The following is a 21336-nucleotide window of genomic DNA, read 5'->3' as shown; positions in this document are numbered from 1 at the left end:
TGACCTAGGCTATAGTACTGCGGTAGTAAAGATCCTGTACCATCACTTGTCTGCAGCTGCTCACCTCACTCAGACAGTAGATAATAATATACATCAAACAGGTGCTTATTTTTTACAATAAAGTTTTACAAGTAAACAAACATACTGTACTGAACTGTCTACAGAAACAACATGTTGTAAAAACCTTAAAATATTTTTAAAATGTGTAAAAAACATATATTTCTAAATACAATTATAATAAGCCAGAGTTAGATTTTTCATTTGTTAAAAGAAATATCTCAAACATTTATGATTTTTTTTTAGGATTATAATTTATAGATCTAACATTATCTAATGATTTGTCATGCAGTTGCTTTTTTGTTGTTTTTTGTTTAGGGGTTGGTATTTGACAAGTTCTTTTACTTCTTTTTCCAGTCCCAGAAATAGTTCTTATTTAATGTTGCCATTTAAGTTAGTGTAAATATATGCTTCTTTTATTTCTTGAACTGTTTCTAAATAAATGTTGAATGAATGAATTACTACTACATAATGACGGTGACAACATTTCCTATGGGTTACCTTCTTTGTTGGCTAAAACAAGTTTATTTCCAAGTTCTGTAACATTTTTCATTCGTTTCTTCCTCTCTTCTAATTCTTCCTCAAAATCCTAAAATTGATGGATAAAAAAAATGTGTATTCATCAGGTATGTTGAACTTAATATAATGTCATATATTTCTATGGTAAATTTCTTTTACTGATCTTTTATCCGGCACTGTTATGTGCAAATTAGAAGATTTGACATCTTTTTAAAACTTACCGTAAATTGCTGGATCTGTCGATTAAGATCTGCATCCAGACCAGAAGGAGCCTCTGATCCGAGAATAGAGTTCTCCACATCATCATACCATGACAACAGACTCTCTACCTCACTATCAAATTGTTTCTTCAAAACACTATCTTCTGCCGGGTGTTTTAGGGGCGATACATGGACATTCTGGTATACTGAGTTAGTAATGACGTTTTCTGTGATAAGGATCTCGGACTCCCCTCCATCGACAACAGTTACTGGGTTCAGATTACTTTGCTCTGCAACCTGAAAGAGATATTTAATATGATTTTAAAGTTGATGTATACTGTACTGTACGATGTATATACTCAATATAAACAAATATAGTGTTAACTAGTTTATATCGTGGCAATCAGAACCTCTAAAAATGGCCACCACACATCTATATAATATAAAATGATAATCTAAAACATTATCCTTATAGTACGGTAAAAAACTTTAATGTGGGATGATAACATTTCTTTTTTGACTAAAGCTATTGTAAAACGAAGATAGCGTTTGACATCATTATAAACCCCAGATGACATAATGACCAGGCTTGTTCGTCACCAAGCAGGTCTCTGTTAGAGATAAAAACATACTCCACTCCACTATTATAGCTTATTAAAAAAGAAAATGATACCATCCAAAAATCAAACTTTAATGTTAATGGTAATACAATGATTACTTTTGCTAAAAGTCTCAACTTTATGCATACAATGATGTTTATAGATAGATTATTGATATGCTCAACAAGTAGGCAATGCTGGCATATCTGATTGATTGATGTAGCCATATTCAATGGTCCTTAACTTGCTATTTGAACACTGATTGTGTATGAATAGATTACATTAAAAAGAATCAGTAAATGTTTTTACAGTCTGCTTTTTTTTTCTGGTTAAATTGTATGTATACTTAACAAATAAGAAATAGCTATCCATAAAAAAAATATTTTTGATTGGGTCTTATTTTGTTCTAAAATATTAACTAATTTCAACAGAAGAATTTTCTTTAAAAAAAACAATGTAACAGTTTACATTATTATATAACATTGTGAAACATATCCATATGCATAACACTTTCCATATTTCACCAAATGTCAACTTTACAGATTGTAGTGAAAAAACAACATAATTCCACCTGTCAGTGTAACACCTAGCTGCATATCCCCCAGCTGTGATGTCCTGATGTCATCACTAGGTCACATGACTCATGCCCTATTTTGCAGATGACCTTATAAAAAGTCTGTTTTGGATCTGTCAGTTAAAAAGGAGAGTGGATTTGTTTGTGTTTTAATAATGAGATTTTCATCAAGCTCAACGAATGTTAAGGTTTAATACAGATGCATTTTCCATAAAAACTGAAAACATCTTTTTATTCAGAATGAAACAACGTATTTCACATACTAATATCATTTTGCATTATTATGGGCACCGGGTATGGGAACCAGCTAGACTACTTTTTTCACTAGGATATTACAAAAGAGGCATATAAAATTAAATGATATTAGTAGATCTATAAAAAAGAACGACAACAAATAAAATATTCTAATTATAATCACCCAACACAAAACATGACATTATTCCAGATTTCATGATGTATATTATTTTTGTTTAACGAAAATATAATGTCTGTATACAGTAGTATTTTAGGCCTACCAACAATTACACAACCATAAATGGCATACACACCAATACTCTGACGAGTGTACAAAGCTAAATTCAAATGTGTACCAATTAACTATCAAATGACATAAACTATTGTTAATGTTAATAATATTTTTAATTATTCTTTAAAATGTTCCATTATTTATGCAACCATAATAATATAGAATAGGCATTGTGTCTATCCATGAAATTGTACAAAATGTTGTCATACACTACAGGAGAAGGGGGAAGATAACAAACTAAAATCCCACTTGATGTCCTTCACATTTGTATTGTAAAAACATAATTTAGGTCATGTTTCTGTTGAGAACAAATAACCTGTTAATAACCGTGTGAGAAAATTAACCTAAATTTCTTGACAGCAGAAACAGGACAAATTTTCAGTTAAACCGGTTAAATGGCAACCTGAAATTAACAGTTACAAACACCCAATTGATCTAGTGTTAGAATGCCATTTCAGTATCTTTTAGCTGCATTGCAAAATAACGGTCATTTTATTGACAGCTGCAGTATCTTGAAAGTTTGACCGCAATGCATTTTGGGTAATGTTAATGTTATTATTAATGACCAACCACAAATGTAAATGGTTTATTTGGGAGCAGAAATTGAGCAGAACTGCCGCGGTCTGCCTAAAATATTTATTCAACGCTATGTAGCAGAAACAGACCCTTAGGGATTTGTATGTAAAATTCCCCTATTCGTCAGTTTTATAAATAGTTTACATGTCTACTATTTAGACATGTAATCTTGTCCATTGTCAAAACATACTCTAATCAATGTTATAATAATCTTTCTATTTGAACTTTGCACTAAAAAGTGTAATCAATGATCAAAACTTATAGCTTACACTTACATTTAAAGAATAGTGGAAGTTCAGAAATAAAAATACAAGGTACACTTACAGTATGTATGCTTCTATTTTTGCTTTATTTATGTATGTTTATAATAGTTTTTTTTTTATTAAACTGGACTGTTTAATATTATATTCAACAGACCTGGCAGCAGTTACTGAAGTTACTGTCCCGTAGTTCAACATAAAGTTGATGTGCAAGTACTCTACCACTTTGATATTTACAGTCCTTATTGTATGCATGTAAGAATAAATGTTTTTATTTGTGGTGAAAATTTTAGTTACAGCATTCGATCCAGTTGCGGCTATGAGTGCTCACTGGCTAAATCCAGGGGCCCCTGTGTATTTTTTATCGCAATTTTAGTAATGTTGACACCAGAAAGTCAGAATTAGAAGTTTATAGTACAGAGTAAAGTAAATCTGACCTTTAAATAAAATGTAAGGATTAAAATTTGTTTGGAAAAAAGATTAAATATTGCCTGTGACTTCACCCGTGTGTGAGAACCCCTTAGATTGCCAAAACCAGGGGCGTTGTTAATAATAATGAATTTTTTTTTTAATTTCTACTAATAATTTTAAATTCTTCTTCTCAAATTTCAGACATACTAACCATTGGTTACCTTCAAAATAATCAAATAATGACAACTTGGCAAGTTTCTGAATTTTTGGAAAGAAATGATGAATCTAATGTGACTTTTATAAGAGACTTTAGGGCAGAAACACTGGTGTTAAAAAATGGAACGATTGAGGCTCATAATGTAACTAAGGTAATGTGGCTGTGATTAAACCTGAGCCTTCAATTGCAGGACAACGATACCTAGGTCGGAGAAATAGGGTTGTGCCAAGCATTTCATCTGAACCGCATTTGCCTCACACTTCATCTGAACAGGAATCACGTAACACTTCACATGCACAGCAATCGCATAACACTTCACATGCACAGCAATCGCATAACACTCCACATGCACCACAATCGCATAACACTCCACGTGCACCGCAAACGCATAACACTCCACGTGCACCACAATCGCATAACACTCCACGTGCACCCCAATCTCGTAACCCTCAACATGTACCACAATCGCATAACACTTCATCTGAACAGCAATCATATTACACTTCACTTCCATCACAACAGCATAACACCTCATCTGAACAACAATCGTGTTACACTCCACGTGTACCTCAATCTCATAACACTTCACATGCACCACAGTCACATGGACAAGTCAATGAGGATGAGCCTGAAACTTGCGGCTCCAAATGGTGTGAATACTTGACATGTATTTTTTCCTGTTGTTGAATTCAGAATTGTTTTCAGAACTGAGATACAAGGTGTACAGGATGCTGGTCCTGTTGCTGTCTTTTTTCCTCGTTTTCATAGGATCAAATATATATATATTGTATATTCTGAAATTTGGCTGCAAATTCTGCAAACTAAAATTATGGGACATTAAATGTGTGCTACTAAAGATATGCCGACAGCATAGAATAAATTTGTATTGTTACAAATGACAAAATTGAATTACATGAATTAATAATGATTTTATATCAATTATTTACTAGCAATTTGTAAATAAGGCTAATGTGAATTTATAAAAATTAAAATGTATTTAAACGTCAATTTACAATAATAACTATTTGGTAATGAATTAATACTGCATATTCTCTTTTCAATAATTTCTGTGTAATATTTAGAAAGTGGTTTAGGCTAGCTTTAATAATAAAAAAAGTTAATGAATACAAGATACATGTATACAATATACAGTAAACAAATATACAATTTTGAGATATGTTTTGTACCTTGGTAGATCATTAAAAAATAATACAAACAAAGTGCCAAATATTAAAAATAAATGAATACAAGTTACTATCTTCTAAAGTTTTGATTAAATACATTGCATGTCATGTACAGTGTTGAAAATCAATTACATTACATTTTTTTAATTAATTGAAGGTTTACAAATGTTAATATTTCATAAACATGATCATTTTAATATTGTAGTAATTATAATTGCTTTATATTGTATGTACTGCACCTACAGTAAGTGAACTCTAACAAGTTTACATTGCTGGCAATATAAAGCAAACTTGTGTAAAATATTCATATTTTGAATAAACTTTTTTTTAATATTTTGAATAAACTAGCACTTAAACAACCGACCTCTTATTACATATCAAGAAAGCTAATGAGCTGAAGATATGGATTTATGAACAATTGTTGTAAGTTGGATGTTGTTACGTCATCATAAAGCCATCTGAACAAACAAAAATGTTTACAATCGGTTAGCCTGGAGTGTTAGGCCTGTGTGTTTGATATGATGTGTCCATGGTTTAAGTCTTTTAGTGTGTGGAGGAGACATTTAGAAGTTTGGGTGTCAGGTGTGTTTGATGGACAGATATGGAGTTGTTTAAAGAGTTAAAAAATAAGTATTGACGCAAATACAACTGATGAATAAAAGACAACCATGAAAGAAACAGAACTTGAACCATGACACTGATATTTGTATGAACACATGTAATGGACTTTTGTACTTGTAAAGTATAAGAACCACTGTAAACCACAATAACTCATATCTCCACTCCTTTTTCTACTCCCAGTCTCTTAATTATTGTCTCCATGTGGTATCAATCTGCAAACCTATCCTAACAACACCCACATTTTTTAACAATATGTTGCAATCTCGAACAAACCATTGACAATATTCAGATATAGCAGCAGAAACCGACATACTTTAGCAATTTTTTTAGCTCATTACACAAAATAAATCATTCACTTGAGATGAGTATCTGACAGCAAATGTTGTATGTGAAAAGAAAAAAAACTTCACTGAGTTTTTTGAACTCTTACATCACAAACTAGTACCTAGTAAATTTCATTTTTATTGCCATGAAAAAAAAACAAGCAAACACAGATATTGTAACTTATAAAATGGTAATACAAGATTAAAGAAGAAGATTACTCAAGTTTAACCCCCTTTAAACAAAAAACAATAAAAATGTAATACATTAAAATTATCATTCACAAACAAATTACATAATAGCATGCCAAGTGTACAATAATTGAGTACACTAAAAAATGCAATTTCTATTGAATGGCATTTGGCAATCTTCCAGCCTCTTTCAGATTTACTTTGGAATGAATTTAACAAAGAGGATATGCCTGTACTCACCTGTTTTGAGTTCTGCTCAACCTGATGAATGACACGGTCCCACTTCTGAGCAAATTCTTCTAGTTTGTTCTCGATATTAGTTGCAGCCTTACTATTGTAGACTAGGTGTTTGATGACATCATTAGCGCTACGGTTGAGTCGGTCAAACTCACTATGTTTCTCTACCAACTCTTCTTCAAGTAGCTGCAGAGTGGAACAAAAAACATGTTATTTAATATTTCGGCCCATATTGAAGATACAAATAACTTGAGATTTTGTGATGTTTTGTGTTTCTTGAAAATCAAGCATGGTAAAAGGATATAATGGCATTTTGCAACAGCAGTATAAAACAATACATTTATATGTGGTTTTTTAAAAATATATTTTTGTTATTTCATACACATCCAACTTGCTAATTACAGGTTGGATATTAACTATATCATTTTTAAGTCTCATTTGAGGCATAGGGAGAGGGGTTATTACATGGCACTAGGTCAGGATTGAACCCCAAGTTTTGGGGTTTGGTAGGCAGGCACATACCTAGTATCCATAGCTGGCATCTGCATCAATGATTCTGTGTCTTTTAACCCATCTTATCCTTCTCAATTCTCTCAACATACCAAACAATAATCTACCTTTCCAATCAATTCATTTAAGGATAATTACCCTCTGTCTACGTACCTTTAATCTATTGACATGTTGCATAGTTGCATTGGAATCATTGAAATCAACAGGCCGCATATCAGCAAGAAGCTTTTCCGTTGCTTTTAACCACTCTTCAAATCGTTTCTCTTCGTCCGACAGCTTCTGCCAATTGAGCAACACCTCTTGAAGTACTGCCCATCTTTGTTCGGTCCACTGACACACCTTGGCCCAACGTTCTCCAAGGCTGTTTAATTGTTCTTCCAGAAGGGCCGTTGCTGATAAAGATAAGAACATTGGTTTATTCAGTTGTATTGTAGTATTGTAATACATTGTTATATAAAACATAAATGAATAGTAAAAATAGATAGATAATTAGTCGTTTGACATGCAGCAACTTAACAGAGGTTTTCTTTACTTTCTAGTAGAGCAACAGTTTAAGTTGATGGGATGGACAAGAAAGTCTGAAGTCCTATTATCAGTATGTACATTCGGCTGGTCACTCACTAACAATGATGTACTAGCACTGCTTGCATTGAAACGACAAGTCTGAACATTATCTGCTCAAAACAGCCCAATCAAATAGGCCTACACACTACAGTTTACAATTTAAGTAAAAAACACAATAAGAAAAAAAGATTACTCTTGACCAATATTAACTAGTTATAATGTAAAAACTAACCATTTTCTGGACTGTTTTCATCAACTACTACTACAAGATGAGTGAGAGAATTCACACGGACTTGTTCATGTTCCAACTCTTCTTGTAAATTCTAAACAGAATATAAACAAAAAACATCATATGATATAACAAAGCTGATAATGATAAAGAAGTTGATGATAACGATGAAGATGTTAATGATAAATTAATGATGATAATTAAAATGTTGTTGACAATGACGATGATGATGATGATGACAATGACGACGATGATGATGATGACAGTGATATAATGACGATACTGACAATAATAATATGATAATTGAAATTTATGATGACAATGATTTTATGACAATACAATATGATAAAGTTGATGATGATAATGATGGGCACTTTTCTGCAAATAATAATCTGGAGTAGTAGGTCTATTTTATCAAAACTGATACTTTATAACTTTGTACAAACTTCCATCAAATGTATGAGATGCAATTTCTATTTCGTTCTAATTAAAAACATTTCAGTGATTGAATTTGCTTATCAATAAAAGCCTACTTCACAAGTTTGACCACACCAGTGTTCATGGTAACATAAAAAATGCTGACGCTACACCTACCCTATGCTGATCGACTTGTGTTTTGATTTCATCTAAACTTGAACCTATGCTTGTTTGTGTAGATATGCTACGTTCTGTTTTTGTAAGCCACTCGGCTAATCCATCCAGTTGCTGTTGTTGGAGATCCATCAATACCTCATGTAATCTGCAAGGTAAAAATAACGTTTAATCAACTACGAACATCGAACTCTTGTGGTACAATCTGTCGTGTAGTTCTGCTAGGCAAAAGTGGGCGGAATTCCTTAAGGGTCTGTTCATACCTACAGATTTATGGATTTATATTATTATTGCAAATAAAATATAAATACGTAGCAACCACGCATTCAGACTATGCAGCTGAATCAAACAACGTAAGCTTGTGTCATCAACCTCTTCCAAAATGTTACAAAGATTTTTTTTAACTTTTTTGTTACAGAATGGATTTTAAACAGCATAATTCATTACTACAAATTATTTGAATGTGAATGACTTTTAAGAAGTAAAAAATCTAGGTGCTCCGTCAGTCAATAGTAGGTGGTGCTAAACTTAAACATGCAATACAAAAAAATAATACTGATTCATTTGTAATTCACAGTCAAATCATGCAATACTACACTGCAATTATTTGTGCATTATTCAACATAATCCTTGCATTCCCTGAATCAAAAACTAAATATTATTTTCGACAAGAAATTATATATTAACACTCATTTGATAGGCATCGAGAAACTTTAACCATGGATGGAAATTAATTTATAAATTGTTAAAATGAGAAAAAGCCATTCCAACCAAGATTCAAATTCATATATTTTTGTCATATGGGGTTTTTCAAAAATGTTGCTACAAAATAAATTAGTTAATATAAAAGAAGAGAAAACAAAGATTTTGTATGTCCACCATGATATGCCACAAATTTCGAATCAAAATTAAGAGCTTGGATATCGTGTTTAATATAAGATATTTGATGCATGGCCATTTATGTGCATGCAACTTGTATTTCATCAAATATCAATTTACCTAGCTAGCTTCACTAGTTAAATTATGACCAAAACAAACGTGCGACTTAAAACAGAACAGTGATTTAGGAAGCTTTCATTGTGATTGTATACACACAATACTGAATTGGCCAGTAAATTTAATTGGCGCTATTCAATAGATTTAAACACTTATTTCATGATAAATTAATAAAGTTTGAGTCTGGAATTAAGTAAAAGAAAAGTGTAAATGAATGAAGTATAGCAATCAAAAACCATTGGTATTAAATAAATAGAGTAATACAAATATGTATAAATATATATAGGCCAGGTGAAGTGAAAGAAAAAGATTTTTTTTTTAATAAGCATTTTCTTATCATTGAAGGGGATAGATCAAACTACTCAGTATTCCCCCTTTTTTGTATACAAATGATGTAAATTGAGAGGAATTCTTAAAAATAAATTATGAACAAATAGTGTGGAAATACATTTTAGCAGATGACTAAAATATTGAATTTTATGTTTTTGGTGTTTTTATTAAATATTCAGATTTTCTTTTTTGCGCTACATCAAAATCCATAAATCTTATTTTTCAGCTCTTTTGGAGAGTCATCAGCATCATCAGTTTGAACTACCCAACTACTGAGAAAGTTTTTTTAGCAGAGTTTTGCTACATTTACGTAATTGATAATTTCAAAATAATTAATTTCTTTTTTTCATATTTCTATTATAAATTTTTAATTTATGTAAATTTAACCAAGGAATAGTACCCTATTTAACCAATATGAAATTCTTGCATGTAGCTGAGCTACCTTTACTTCTTGATAAATGAATAAATTCTGATCCTGAAATTAAGTCTTGAAGAACTGTCTAAACAATGTGTTTGATTTAATGTGCTGCTAACAATCAATTAAAATTCAATCTAACCATTGGTATCAAACAAACACATAAAAATATTTCAATGATTTAGATGGAGAAAAAAACAAAAGTATTTTACTGATGGACTTTTGACATTTAGAAACATTTAGGAATTTGTTTTGATTTGGAACTTAGCTCTTTAAACAAAATACTTCAACGTAACTCAGATAGTAAGGAAAACTTAAAATAGTTTTAAAGGCACAGGGGAAAAAGATCCAAGAGTTAACTGTAAGGGAACATTTCAAAATCATTCTACTGTGGATACTGCAGTACAGTAGAACCTTCGTTTTACGTACCCTGATTTTACGTTCCCTTGATTTTACGTACGCTTAAAATGACCGATGACGTCATCATTTTCTTACATTGAGGGCGCAATTTAACAACAACAAAGCACAAAGCCATGGCTGTAGGCTACAGCAGCGACTCTTTTCATTGATAGAAAATACAAGAACATTGATATTTTTATTTATAAAACTTTATTTAAACTAAATCGCACAGCCTGTATATACTGTACTTTTCTAGGCCTCACATCTTGCTAGGCCTGCTAGCCTGGCCTAGGCCTAGATTAGTCTAGGAAGGGCGTAGGCCTAGCTAAGCTAGTGACCATCTGCATGCTGTAGGCAAACACGGCAGCCTATTTAGCTACGATCTACGTATTTGGGGATCAATTTAAGGTCAACCTGGATTTTACGAATCCCTTGTTTTACGTACGCCTTTCGGTCCCATACCATACGTAAAATGGAGGTTCTACTGTACCTACATGTTCTTTGCATTTTAAACATGTTTATGCACTTATTTAGAAAGCTTTCTTGTGAATCCTACACAATGCTTTAAATAAATAGGTATATCCATATACGGGACAAGCTGACTCTTGCCTTACTTTCGTAAGGTTAAATATGGTTGGGGAGGGGAGAAAAGCATTTTAAATTTTATCCCTATACCACCAGCTATTCAGGAACATCCTGTATACAACCCTAATCAAACATTGTAGAAAAACTTACTGTGACTGTCTGTCCATGGCTGACACTCGTAGGTTCTCCCATCGATTATTCAACAAACTCATCTGCTCCCTTATTTCATTCTCAACTTCCTCCGATAATTCACCGTTCAATATCAACTGGTTACCATTCTTGAGTGCATCGCCAACACTTCCTTGGTGATCTGTTAGCTCCATCATAAAGTCCTAGTATAAAAAAACACCTTCTGTTTAGTTTAGTTCAGCAAGTTGAGGTAGCAGATGCGAAAAATATCATGAGTTTTAAATGTACAGTAATAGAAAAGAAAAGAACATTTTTTCACTAAGCTGAGTAATCCAACTAGAATATTATCAACATACCTATTAAGTGCATGATTTACAATTTAATTAATCACATTTTTGTAAACAATTAAAGTGTTTGACACCACCGGTAAATGAAGTTAATTCATTCATATACATTTATTCATCAATAATTTAAGTTACGATCAACTTGTATTACAGCTTTACTGTGGGGCCAAATTACGAGAAGCAAGCACCAGTTTGAAAAAAATACTTTTGATAAAAATATCCTCTCTATTGCATGAATACAAAACTTTAATTATTTGTATAAGATAATTCCACAGAATCGACTATAGTTGATTAATTTATTTCTCAATACAGAAATTGGTATTGGTCACCTATTTCTAACTATACCTAGCCAAAAAAAAAAAATTATTATCTTATAATATTTATACAATTTACCAGGTATTTAAGTTCAAACACCATGAGGTCCAAAACATTTCAATAAAATTCAAAATGTAATATAATATTAAAATAATAATGTCATAACGGTTGAAATGGAATATACTATAATCGTACAATTTAATTTTAAACAAATTCCATATATTTCACCTGTCACAAAAGGGTACCTAGAAACTTTAACGTCATAACTCTGTTTCCTAAAGTCGGTGGAAATGATTGGATTTAAAATGGCTTTATATGGAAACAACCTTTATCAACCTGCAACATAATCCTATTTATCAGGAATCTTACTAACTGTAGTATAGTAAGGCTTGCAGTACATCATTTAAACCATTTCTTGACATTAAGGTTTAATTACAATTATCTGAATAGACAGTTAAAACAGCTAAAACTAGATAGATAGATAAAACAACAAATGAGGGCCATGACCAGGATCTGGCCAGTGGGGCTTTGGACACGGTACAGTATTTTACCCTCTTATTATCATTCAACATGGTTTTCATGTTGAGTATTGAATTTATTTCATTTAAGAGCAATACTATTTTGAAAACCAATTTTTAAGTAAATGTAATTAAATTAAAAGTAATCTTGAGTCTCTATCATACAAACCTCCTGGTTCCCTGAGACCCCATTTCATCATTTCGGCATTTTCTTGAAATATTGTACATACTGCTTTTTTTTTGTTGATAAATAAATGTATTTGTAAATGTTTGTATTTTCATTTCTCATTTGATAAACTGTGCAGCAAACTACAACGCGCACATGAAGTATACCTCCTAGCGGCTAGTCTGCACACTGAATGCGTCGGACTTTCAATTAGTAAAGGTTACTAAATCAAAGCAATACTATGACATAAATCGAAATTATAAGAACTTTAACTATATATGTATTGTCAGAGATGGTTTTTGCTTACGGGTGGTGGGCATGTCGTGGGTAAGGGTTTGCTGTAGATTAAGGGGGGTTCGCTGTAGATTAAGGGGAGGGTGGGGGGCTCACTGTAAAAGGGGGGTTTGCCCGAGTATTAAGTTTCTTCATTTTATAGGAATCACTATGGTGTACTGAAGACCTTAATTTAGTGTTTTCACATAACCTGGTATCACGACAGCTACAGAGTTGAAGATGTGTGATGTTTCACAAAAACATTAGGATTAAACCCATATCTCTCAGACAGACAAGTAATTGAAAACTCAGTGACTCAATTTTGAGAATGAATGCAAAACATGTGTTTCGTTGAAAACATACTCGTATTACAAATATGAAAATAATGGAAGGAACATGTATTTCTAATCTAACAAATTATATTATAAAGAATGAAAAACATTTTCTTGCTGAAGTTCAATCTCCGAGCTTTGCTTGTACTTTATTATTTCAAAAGATACAAAAAATGAATGTATTCAAGTTGAATGGAACAAAAATATACACTCCACTCAAGAGTACAAAACATGTTTAGGCATTTTAAATCGTTGCAATTGAAGAAAATAATGAATGACATATTATACCAAATATACCAACCAAATGGTAAAGATACACTTAGGAGTATAAACTTTTCTTCCTATCCTATTCCTTCTATCTCAAAACTGGAAGCACTGAAAACATTATTTTAAACACAGTTCTGAAGTTTTCGAGGAGTTGTAATATGATTATATTGTGAATGTTACAATACCTCATGCATATGGAACTGTTCTTTAGCCCTATCAACATCTTCTGACATTGGTTCCTGTAAACGGAGTTGCTCCTCTGCCTCTAGAAGCCACATCAGTACATTCTCCATCATCATCTGATACTTTTTAAGATCAACACCATTTGAGTCTGTTGATAAAGGCTGCAAAGATAAATAAGTATACAAAGTTATACAATTAGTAATATAATTTGTACGTTGAGAAACTATAAAGCATTGGAAAGAAAATGGTGGTAGTGAAAATAACATAGTTACAGTAGAACCATGGAGACCTATTGGACCTAATTTATAGGTCCATGGTAGAACCTAAAATTCTTGTACAGAATGGCCGACCAAATGGGATGTAAAACATGGGATATATAAAATCCAGATTGACATTAAATTGACCCCATTTAACACAAATTCTATAGGTTGCAGTAATGTGCCTATTGCGTCCAAGCGCTTCACATTATTACCCCGGACATTTTTTTGGATGAAACATGTATGGAAACATTCTGCCATAATGCAGTAGCTAGTAATCAGCACAAATAAAGCAAAACAAAACGAGTTCTGTTTAACTTAGGCCTAAAAAACATACAAATTGTAATGAATGGGATACACACAGAAAAAGCATACTATATGTGTTAATAATAAATAATAATATTTATTCTTATGTACAGTAGTGCCTATTGCGTCCAAGCACTTCACATTATTACCCCGGACATTTTTTTGGATGAAACATGTATGGAAACATTCTGCCATAATGCAGTAGCTAGTAATCAGCACAAAGTTGTGTCTTGCGGTAAGTTACAAAAAATGACATCACTTTTCATTTTATGCGTACGTAAAATCCAGGGAACGTAAAATCCAGGGAACGTAAAATGTAGGTCTTAATGTATCACTTTGGTTGCTTTGAAGTAAACCTAACCATAATTATTTTATTTGTGCATGTTGTATTTGCGCGGTAGTAAATTGTCCCGGTTATGAGTTCATATCTAGATCATTATTGTAAAGGGACCTTACACACATTTGTAGTGATTTTGTCAGATCAAAAACAATTACCTAAGTTAGGCATGCCTACACACATCACAATATTTAAGTACGTATAGTATTACCCCTTTTTAATAGTTGTTAATAACTTCCTATAGACAATGATTATTCTAGTGATCTTGATTAGACTGCCCCCTAGGCATAGTTAAGTGGTGCAATAAAGGAAACTCTAAATCCTATTCAATTACACTGCAAATATTCTTTCATGTCCTATCAGTTTGCAGAAATGTATAACGTCAAATATTATCAAAGACGCAGTCTATTTTTTTTGTCTTTTGTGCAACATCCTGAACTTCTTTTTGCTCATATTATTTATTAAAGAAGTAAAGGATTCTAATAAGTCCCGATGTCTCAAAAGAAAAAGACCGTGTCCATATGTTTTCAACTTTTCTCCTTGAAATGGAAGAAATATATTTGAAGAGCGAAGAGATCCGTGGTAGCATCAAAACAATTACGAACATTTTTAATTAAAAATTATTGAAAACTATTGATTAACGTATCTGACTTTAAACGCAAGTTAGCTAATTATTACCAACCATCAATTCAGCATAATAAATTTGTACAATTCTCAAAAGTTGTTTGGAATTTAATTAAAATTAATATCAATTGTTATAAACATTTTTCATACATACATTTTTTTTGTAAAATAAAATTTAATTTCTTTGATTTTTCACAATGAGAAATTAATATCTGTTATGAACATTTTTCATACATTTTATAATGTTGAATTTTAGATGAGTTTTATCATTTTTTTGTAAATAAATTTAATTTCTTTGACTTTTGTTAAAGGTTTCAGTTTTAAAAATCAGTAACAGAACTAGTTCAAATCTTAAATGAATTCTGTTTCACAGATAAGATAACAAACCTAGAATACTAAATAGTCAGTAGTACGTCAAATTAAAAAAAAAACCACATTACTTTCTCTAGTCGTGGATCACTAAGCGTGCGCCATCGTGTCTAGCACGACCTGACCAACACTCGAGGGATACCCTTTCCAAATTGTCCGACTCGCTTTTCACGTTTACTACATGCGTCTTCTATGAACTGAAATTAAGCGATTAGATCCGAGCTTTGTTGGAAGTTGGCATAGCGTATACGAAAACCACAAGAATCGATGCAGGCTCTACATTGAAACAGGATGACTGGGCAATGCTGATAGGATTTGGCTACCTGTCAAAATCTGGACCTAATTTCTTTGGAGATTTGTAAAATTCTAGTTTCAAATGCTGACAAGCTATTCGACAATACCTGATCTACATAACCAGATGTTTAACATCAATATTGTCTTATAGTGTAGTTTGAAAAATATTTCAAATTCAGAAAACTCCTTTGGCATGCTACAGTTCTAGTACAATCACTCCTTTAAAAACAAGCAGTATATTTTATTACTTTTACAAGTTTAATGTTAATGTTCTAACAAATGAATTTCTAAATTTCTAATATCAATGAAATTTTAACGATTTAAAATTAAGATCATTATTTATGTTGATTAAAAAAGCTTCAATTAAAATAAGCACCTAGGCATTTTAGGCTATCCTTTTTTAAATGTATTTTTGTCATGTCATTATCTCAACATTAGTAATTGTGTAACTTTATTTTAAGCGACTTTCCAAATATATTCAAATAAAATTCTTTATCTCAAACTACAGAAATATCTTTCGCTGTATTTTATTGATGCCAAGTAAACATATATGACAAAGACTATCATCCTATTTCTCACTTAAAATTTTGTATTCATATTCTCGTAAAATCTCTCACAATTCCTCAACATGTCAAGATTGGTTATTCACACGTCGGACAGTTTACACAAATGAATGTTGCAATAACATGTAATGTAAATTACAACATCTTTAAATTTCTCTAGAAAAGTAGGTTTATATTCTACTAAGCTGAAGAACATGGTAACAAATCTAATTATAAATCCAAGATTAATTACAAAAGTAATTAGTTAAAAACTACATAATTACAGTAGAGCCCTTCCTTTGAGACATTTCTACTTAAGCTCTGTCCACACTATCAAAATGTATGTGACATCAAACAAATGTGATATGCCCATATATGGACATGGTGATGTCATATCACTACCATATCTGGGTACATCACACTTTTTTTTGTCAAACTAGTTTCATAGTGTTGACAAAGCTTAAGAGGTAGGAGGATTTCCTGTGAAATTAATGAAGGAACTATGTTTTAACACTATGGCAAGCCCTTCATCAAGGGGACTGAAGGGGACACTTTGTTGGCTCCTAAAATTGTCCCCTTAATGCAGGTTTTACTATATAAAAATTAATTAATCAATCAACTTTGATTTATGAAATTCTCATATTCACTTTCATAATAAGATATTATTATGAAAGTGAATATGAGAATTATTGTAAGCTGAACATATATTATAACTTACACGAGATATAGGTAAATCAAGCGGTGGTTTATTGTTGGTGGACTTAGCTAGTTGCGGTTGTATGAGGGCAGGCTGCTGAGGTAGTACTTGATATAAACTCGCAACGTACATCCATATTGATTTCTTGTCAGGATGGTCCACATGGACATCTAAACAATATTAAATAAACAAAATCAATTTAAAACTAGAAAATTCAGATCCAGATTTATGCTGTTGTATCGCAGATTGGGGTGAACATTCGTCACAGATTAAGATGAACATCCGATTTAATCTTACTTTTCTGACTAATCTGATTTTTTGCCAAATTCCGTAAACAAGCCACATCAGATTAGACTCAAGAATATTATTACAGTAATTCCACTAGATCCTGGATGGATGATGGATTCATATGTAAATATGCAGGTGGCAAAATATAAATATTCATAACAAAAAACTGTACCTTCAGGATCTAAGAGCTTAGCAATATTCATAGCATCGTAAGCAATATCAAAAGCATGTTGAAGTCTGGCTTCCGGAGTACTCTTAAGCATTGCATTATAGTCTAACTGATCAGGTCTAGAAAAAAAAAAAACAATTAATATTCCATTAGTTGAATACAAAACATTCATGTTAATTTGTATTTTAAGAAATCCTCACTTAAGGCCATCAAAAAAAATGTTTACATGTAGTTTCAAGTCTGGAATTAGAATTTGTAATTTTATTTTTTTTATTTCATGAGGGGTTTTACTATTAGCTATCTTTTTAAATGGTGATAATTAACTATCATTCTTGCGTTTTGGTATGTTGGTTAGATATACAGTATTGACAAACTGAAAGTGTTATTGATCATTAACTAACAATGCGATCACAACAGAATAAGCAATTATTTATTTAAAAAAAATTAAAATACTATAGCAAATCATCTAGTGGCTCCAAAATGTTATGAAGCATGGCACGAGAAAACATTTTTTTTTCTATTTGGCCTTTTTTTATATAAATCTTGTTTCCATTTTTCCTAGGAAAAAGGAAAGTACAGTACTAGCTTTTATTGAATCACATTTAATCCAATTATAACTATGGGCATGGGGAATCGTTCAAATTAATTATGTAATAAATTGAGACAATCAACCAATTAAATTAAAGTTTTAATTCAAGGACTCATTAATTATTAAAAGGGCAGAATAACCTTTACAACCTATGATTAAATCTGTTACCTTGGTTATAAGAACATGTTACAAATTTACAAAACATACATTGTATACTATTAATCATGACATTAAATCAATATGCAATGCAATATATATATAACTGGTTAAATAGTACTGTATGTAAACATGATAACTTACAGCTAAATTTTGGCAGCAGAAATCAATGATTGTGGCGTAACGCAGATGCCTGAGCCCTGGTTTTATGGGTGCTTAGTGGCCCTCCAATGCTGGAGGCTTTGGGCATTTTAGCTTTTTTCGACATTTTTTAATGCCTTTCTTTTCTCCGGACCCTACTCATGGGCACCTATAAGCTCCTGGGTTTAGCCAGTGAGCGCTCATAGCCATTATGCCACTGACTGTAACTGATTATAGAAGGTAAACACAAAACGACAATTCAGTTTGAACTGTGCTTTAATGACACACGGTCACACAGATTCCTCCATAAAGAAACGCATCTATATTTTATCTACTTTAGCAAACCCAAAATTTGTTATTCAACGCACAAACGTTACTTGCACCGAGCTGGACAACCTTTTCATTATAGCTATTGGCATATGCAATAACAGTGATTTCTTCCAAAATAATATTCTTACCTGAACTTATGAATGAGGGCGCAAAAGGCAAGGCCATCTGTCCAACTTGTAGTAAAATTAGTGATTTGTACATTTGAATATCTGCAATAAACAAAGAGCACATAAAATATAAAGCAACACATATATAAATACACATAAAAAATAAAGACACATACTAAAATATTTTGAATATTAAGGGTACAAAAAAGTAACATATATCAAGCAGCTAAAAATAAAATGATTTATTGAGGTTGGTTATAAACTAAACATATTGTTTTAAATATGTAATGTACAGTGCATATTCAAACCAACAATTCAAATTCAGGGCAAAGCTGATTGTATCATTAGTTATCCAAGAGACCTTGGATGTTATATATTTTAATTAATTACGTTCAAAGTCGTTATTTTTTTTATATTTTCGACGTATCTGCCTTTGCCTTTTTTATGATAGTGATACAGGCTTACTGAAGAACACCTTTCTTGTCAACAAGTTTTCGTAACAAAAATAAAGATATTAAATTATTATATTATACATTCAAATTCAATCAATTAAACACATCATAGAATAATAATTTAAATAGTTTTGATTCTAGCAATAATTATCACAATACGTGGGTAAATTATTAAGCTCTGTCTACATTATCAAATTAGTTTGACAAAAAAAGTGTAATGTGCCCAAATATGGTAGTTATATGACATGTCCATATATGACCATATAACTTTTTTTTGTGACATAAAGTTTGATAGTGTAGACAGAGCTTTAAAGCCTGACGAGCCCATAGTGTTGCATTGTTATGTTGTATGATGAGTTGGCCATCTTCATGTGGTTATGTAATATCATTGGAACCATGGGTACTATAGGTTCAAGGAAACATGCAAATCACAGTAGGACTCTTCTTTAGCTCGGACTGTTTTGTACATTAAAATAATCATTTAAAATGTACTCTAAATATACAAAATGTTTATACATGATTTACTGTACATACTTCTGTATGTATAATCCCACCCCTAAATTTTTGATAAATTAGTACATAATTAATTGTTAATTTCAAATCCAACATCCTAGAACTATATCGGTCATAATTGTCAATACGATATTCCTCAATTATATTCAGATTAAAAAAAAAAACACTCTGAGACCAATGTCTTTACATAAATGTTACATACAATTTAAAACATTGGTAATAGTCAAAACAGGTGATTTCGTGAATTTAATTCCTACCAAAGCGATGAGATCCCAGGCCCTGGTAGGGTGGCGGCAAGGAGGCAGCATGTTGCAAAACAAATTAGAATGTTTCTTACCAAACGTCAATACTTCCTCGTCGACAATCTTACACGCCTCAACATAACTAAGCTCATAACTCAAAATCATTCGGGAAGTGCGCTCTGAATCTTTTCAATTGTATGAGACTTAATATCAGTACACAGGACATGCATAACAATATGGATATGTTTGAATATAAAATATATTACATTTATTATACCAAAAAACAACTACAGGTAGTGTTTATGAACAATTTAAGTCTAAGCTACAACTCTAAACTACATACCCCTCTGTGTTCTTCTTGCACCAGGCAAGAACTGTTTTTTCAGGGCCAGTATCCTCCTCCATGTCTGCTCCTTTCATTATATCCTTAGCCTAGAAGAGAGAAAAAATAAGCAGTTGGCACTGTGGAACGATTTATTACCCAGGCAGAAAAAGTGCACATGAAGTGACAAGTTTAAATCACCATGGTGACAGCTGTTGGTAAACATGGCAATTTGATTGAAGTAAAGTGGGAGGTTGGGATGGATTGGGTTCCAATTACAAATACCACCATGGAAATCTTTGTGGTTAACACATGATTATCAATTCCTCTGTCATGGGTTCAAATCCTAAAATAAGTACAAAAAAAAAATATCTAAATTTGGGTTCCAACTAGAAATTCATTATATTGTGATTGGTCAAATTCCATTGCATTTAGTAGGAACCAAGGTAGGCGCATACTGTATTATGTATACCCTACATGAAATGGCTTCAGATGTATACTTATGTTAGCAGTTGATTAAAACAACCAAGTGTCCATCTCTACTACTATCCAACACTATTCTCCTACAACAAAACTTCTACTACTGTACTTGAAAGGTCAGTAGTATACAAAAATAAACATCCAGATCTAGTGAACTTATGATTGGCTATCAATAAAATTCCATTACTAATGTAGACATTTATTATTTGCGCACATTTGTAAATATTTAAAGCTAGTTTTAAAGAGAACTCTTAAAGCAATACACACAACATTACATGTTAAGTTGATTTGTTTCACAGATGCTTGTAAAATGGAATGTTCCATTTCGGATAGAGAGAAAGTGTATTCTAAAATTGTATTATTATTGAGCTTCTCAAGTAGATATTTCTCTTGGCCTTGTCATATATCCAACAGTGACTAATTAAACTGGTGAATTTGATGTCAATATCACCATAGCAAGTTAGAATGTAATATGATACCAC

The 21336-nt window shown here is 31.8% G+C and overlaps 1 protein-coding gene across 7 annotated transcripts in view; it reads right to left on the bottom strand.

Annotated features, from left to right (window-relative positions):
• Positions 1-21336, bottom strand: part of LOC144847921 (dystrophin-like) — a 210941-nt gene that overhangs the window by 120809 nt on the left and 68796 nt on the right. For all 7 annotated transcript variants that reach the window (XM_078704507.1, XM_078704509.1, XM_078704508.1 and 4 more), the window contains exons 6-17: positions 20396-20484; positions 18867-18947; positions 17526-17641; positions 17087-17235; positions 13642-13800; positions 11263-11444; positions 8391-8535; positions 7800-7890; positions 7157-7395; positions 6497-6679; positions 798-1073; positions 559-646 (exon numbers count right to left, since the gene is read on the bottom strand). In XM_078704507.1, coding sequence (XP_078560633.1) covers positions 559-646; positions 798-1073; positions 6497-6679; positions 7157-7395; positions 7800-7890; positions 8391-8535; positions 11263-11444; positions 13642-13800; positions 17087-17235; positions 17526-17641; positions 18867-18947; positions 20396-20484 — 1798 coding nt within the window. The remainder of the gene's footprint in view (positions 1-558; positions 647-797; positions 1074-6496; positions 6680-7156; positions 7396-7799; positions 7891-8390; positions 8536-11262; positions 11445-13641; positions 13801-17086; positions 17236-17525; positions 17642-18866; positions 18948-20395; positions 20485-21336) is intronic.

This window comes from Antedon bifida, chromosome 7, assembly GCF_963402885.1.
Source record: "Antedon bifida chromosome 7, ecAntBifi1.1, whole genome shotgun sequence".
NCBI classification, from domain to species: domain Eukaryota; kingdom Metazoa; phylum Echinodermata; class Crinoidea; order Comatulida; family Antedonidae; genus Antedon; species Antedon bifida.
This window is presented reverse-complemented; position numbering and strand designations above follow the sequence as displayed.